The sequence below is a fragment of the Chrysemys picta genome, chromosome 3, assembly GCF_011386835.1.
Source record: "Chrysemys picta bellii isolate R12L10 chromosome 3, ASM1138683v2, whole genome shotgun sequence".
In the NCBI taxonomy this organism is placed as follows: Eukaryota; Metazoa; Chordata; order Testudines; family Emydidae; genus Chrysemys; species Chrysemys picta.
In genome coordinates, this window is record NC_088793.1 from 177,023,636 (window position 1) to 177,027,233 (window position 3,598).

A 3,598-nucleotide genomic window follows, 5' to 3' on the forward strand; every position below is an offset into this window, starting at 1 on the left:
CCGTTTCTTTACCCAGGTAATGTTGACTATCCTATCCAGTTACATACCCCCTTCACCCCCCCTCCAACACACGTGTCGAAATAAAAATAGTTCTACTTTGTTAAAGCACACCGTTTTCTTTAATACTGTTTTAGCGGGAATTTTTTAAAACTGGGACGCAGACTGTGGTGCGGGGCGGGTCTAGTGTTGTGATGCGAATGCAGCTTCTAAACTCAAGGATTGACAGGCTCCGCTGCGGTGGGATGCTTGTTTCAACGGAGCCTGTCACCCCTCCTGATCGGGACTGTGTGTATGGGAGGTCTATTTGACTTTGTGGCAGGGGGAGGACGGTTACAGATCCCATGCTGTGTGGCTCTGTGATCCTGTCTAAGGACCGGCGCTTAAGATCTGTAACTGCCCTCCCCCGCCACAAAGTCACAGAGCAACCCACCCCCCCCAACATTACATCAAAACAACCTCCCAGACTAACCGGGGCAACTAGTCACTGCATCACTGCACTGTGTATGTGCCCTGCTGCTGTGCCTGCCCCCGACTATGTACCCTGCCAAAGGAGACTGTCCTGTCCAATTTCCAACCCCCTTTCCCCTCCTCCTCCAAAAGAACATGATTGAAACAGTAGTTAACAGAAACGAATTTTTTATTATCAACTACACATGGCATTGGGAGGTGAAACTTGGACGTGGGCTTGTGTCAGGCGGGAAGGAAAGAACTTTTCAAATTTTGGGAAATGAGAGCCTTCTGCTACTAGAGCTCTCTGCAGGGGTGGAGTGAGAGTTAGCAGGGACTCTGCCGCCTCTCCTTCTTTGCACTTTGGGTGAGGTGGGTATGGGACTTGGTGGCGGGGGAGGGCGGTTAGAGATGGACTGCAGCGGGGCTCTGTCCTCCTGCCTCCGTTCCTGCAGAACATCCACAAGGCGCCGGAGTGTGTCCGTTTGCTCCCTCAGTAGTCCAAGCAGCGTTAGAGTCGCCTGCTGGTCTTCCTGCCGCCACCTCTCCTCCCGATCCATGTTGGCTTGGTGCATTCGGGTCAAGTTCTCCCGCCACTGGGTCTGCTGTGCTGCCTGGGCTTGGGAAGAGGCCATAAGCTCAGAGAACATGTCCTCCCGTGTCCTCTTCTTCCTACGCCTAATCCGCGCTAGCCTCTGGGAGTGTGATTCCAGGCTAGGTTGTGAGACAGTCGCAGACGGGGCTGTGGAAATGGGAAAAAGGGAGTGAATTCCTCTGAAAGATAAATGTAGTTGTGAACAAAGAACATAGTCTTTCTCTGTGAACAAGACCATGCACAGCACCTTTCACATGCGCACTCAGCACAAGGTCGAATTCTCGGCCTTCGCATTCTGTGCCTGGGGTCTTGAACAGCACATTTGAGAAGCGAGGCAGCACAACGGAATTTCTGTTGCAGGCAGACATGGTAAGCCGTACACTTGTGGCAGTTTAAAACTTTTATATTACCACTGGCCTCATTTCACATTTAAATCAATGTCAGTCCCTGCTGCCAGCAATCCGGCAAGCGGGAACTCTGCCCCTGTCCCACCCCCTCGCGGCTGTCCCCGGGAACGATCCCTTTCGGCTGCCCCTCTCCCGCCTCCACCGCGTGGCTGCAAACCAGCGGTGACAGTTCTGTAAAGGAACGGGAAAGCAGTCCCAACACTAACATTCCCCTACCTAATTAAAAGCAGGTCACCATGGCCGACATCACCCTGATGAGGATCTCCGAGAGCGACAAAGAGAGAATGCTCCGGGAAAGCCTCCAAAGACCAGGGCCGTATGCCGCCCTGCTGTGCAGAGCAATGATCCCCGAGTACCTGATAATCTCGTGGCGCGGCAACGTGTCGTACTTCGGAGGACCCAATAAGGCCGCTCTCCCCAAGAACCTCATGCAACGGCTTTCAAGTTACCTCCAGGAGAGCTTCATCGAGATGTCCCAGGAGGATTACTGCTCTATCCCCGCACATATAGACCGCATTTTACTGTAGCTGCAGTAGCAGGGAATACACAGTAGAGCGGCTTGTGCAGGACAATCACTGAAAACCGGACATTGCTAGATTTCTTTTCAAAACTTGCACTGCCCCTTACTAAACCGTTAAGCGCCTAGGGCACACTAATCATGAACAACCCATTCTTTTAATTGTTAATATTCCTGTTTTGTTAAAAATAAATGTTTAGATGTTTACAACACTTACTGGCTGATCCTTCACCAGATTCTGTGTCCGGGGTAATGGCTGGGGACGCTTCGTAGGGGATCTCTGTAAGGGTGATGAAGAGATCCTGGCTGTCGGGGAAATCAGCGTTGTGAGAGCTGCCAACTGCCTCGCCCTCCTCATCTCCTTCCTCATCTTCCCCGTCCCCTAACATGTCTGAGGAACCGGCCGTGGACAGTATCCCATCCTCAGAGTCCACGGTCACTGGTGGGGTAGTGGTGGCGGCAGCACCGAGGATGGAATGCAGTGCCTCGTAGAAACGGGATGTCTGGGGATGGGATCCGGAGCGTCCGTTTGCCTCTTTGGTCTTCTGGTAGCCTTGTCTCAGCTCCTTGATTTTCACGCGGCACTGCGTTGCATCCCGGCTGTATCCTCTCTCTGCCATGTCTTTAGAGATCTTCTCGTAGATCTTTGCATTCCTTCTTTTGGATCGCAGCTCGGAAAGCACGGACTCATCGCCCCACACAGCGATGAGATCCAAGACTTCACGATCAGTCCATGCTGGGGCTCTCTTTCTATTCACAGACTGCATGGCCATCACTGCTGGAGAGCTCTGCATCGTTGCCAGTGCTGCTGTGCTCGCCACGATGTCCAGACAGGAAATGAGATTCAAACTGGCCAGACAGGAAAAGGAATTCAAATTCAAATTTTCCCGGGGCTTTTCCTGTGTGGCTGGTCAGAGCATCCGAGCTCGCACTGCTGTCCAGAGCGTCAACAGAGTGGTGCACTGTGGGATAGCTCCCGGAGCTATTAGCGTCGATTTCCATCCACACCTAGCCTAATTCGACATGGCCATGTCGAATTTAGCGCTACTCCCCTCGTCGGGGAGGAGTACAGAAGTCGAATTAAAGAGACCTCTATGTCGAACTAAATAGCATCGCAGTGTGGACGGGTGCAGGGTTAATTCGATTTAACGGCGCTAACTTCGACATAAACGCCTAGTGTAGACCAGGCCTAAGAAACTGTGTTTCAACTCAGATCCAGCTGAACCAGTTTCTCACGTGACTTGGAAGGCCCGAGTGGATGACACTAAAGGCTTAGGCTATTTGAGCTTGTGTCAAATACAAAAACAAAGGATACACAAAGACAGATTACATGAAGAGACCTACCCTGCAGCCACTTTGCTCTTAGATCGCTCAATGGAGTTCCAGGCATTGAGTATCTGCACGTTCAGATATTTATATTGAACAACTAATATAGATAGTCTAAAGAGGAAGTTAGAACACTATTAGGAAACATACTGTTTGTTACAGCTTCTAATTTAAAGGGGGAACAGACCTAGGTGGATTCTGTCCTGGCTTTCAACTTTCCTAAAAGAAAGTTTTCCTACTAATGCATTTTTAATTATTCAGAAAGGTCTTTTTATTTATTTTGCCTTTCTTCTGGCGTGAAGTTTA

At 50.6% G+C, this 3,598-nt stretch overlaps 1 protein-coding gene across 1 annotated transcript; it reads right to left on the minus strand.

Moving 5' to 3' along the window:
- Positions 1-619: 619 nt before the first annotated feature.
- Positions 620-3,167, minus strand: LOC135982531 (uncharacterized). Its single transcript, XM_065589571.1, has 2 exons — positions 2,184-3,167; positions 620-1,189 (listed from the first exon to the last, which is right to left on the minus strand). Exons 1-2 carry the CDS (start codon positions 2,758-2,760, stop codon positions 714-716), a joined length of 1,053 nt encoding a protein of 350 aa, XP_065445643.1. The 5' UTR covers positions 2,761-3,167; the 3' UTR covers positions 620-713.
- Positions 3,168-3,598: the final 431 nt, after the last annotated feature.

Coding starts and splice junctions, on each gene's coding strand:
- LOC135982531 (XM_065589571.1), bottom strand. CDS start 2,760: ATGCAGAGCTCTCCAGCAGTGATGGCCATGCAGTCTGTGAATAGAAAG. Junction 1,190..2,183: donor ATCTGGTGAAGGATCAGCCA/GTAAGTGTTGTA, acceptor CCATTTCCACAG/CCCCGTCTGCGACTGTCTCA.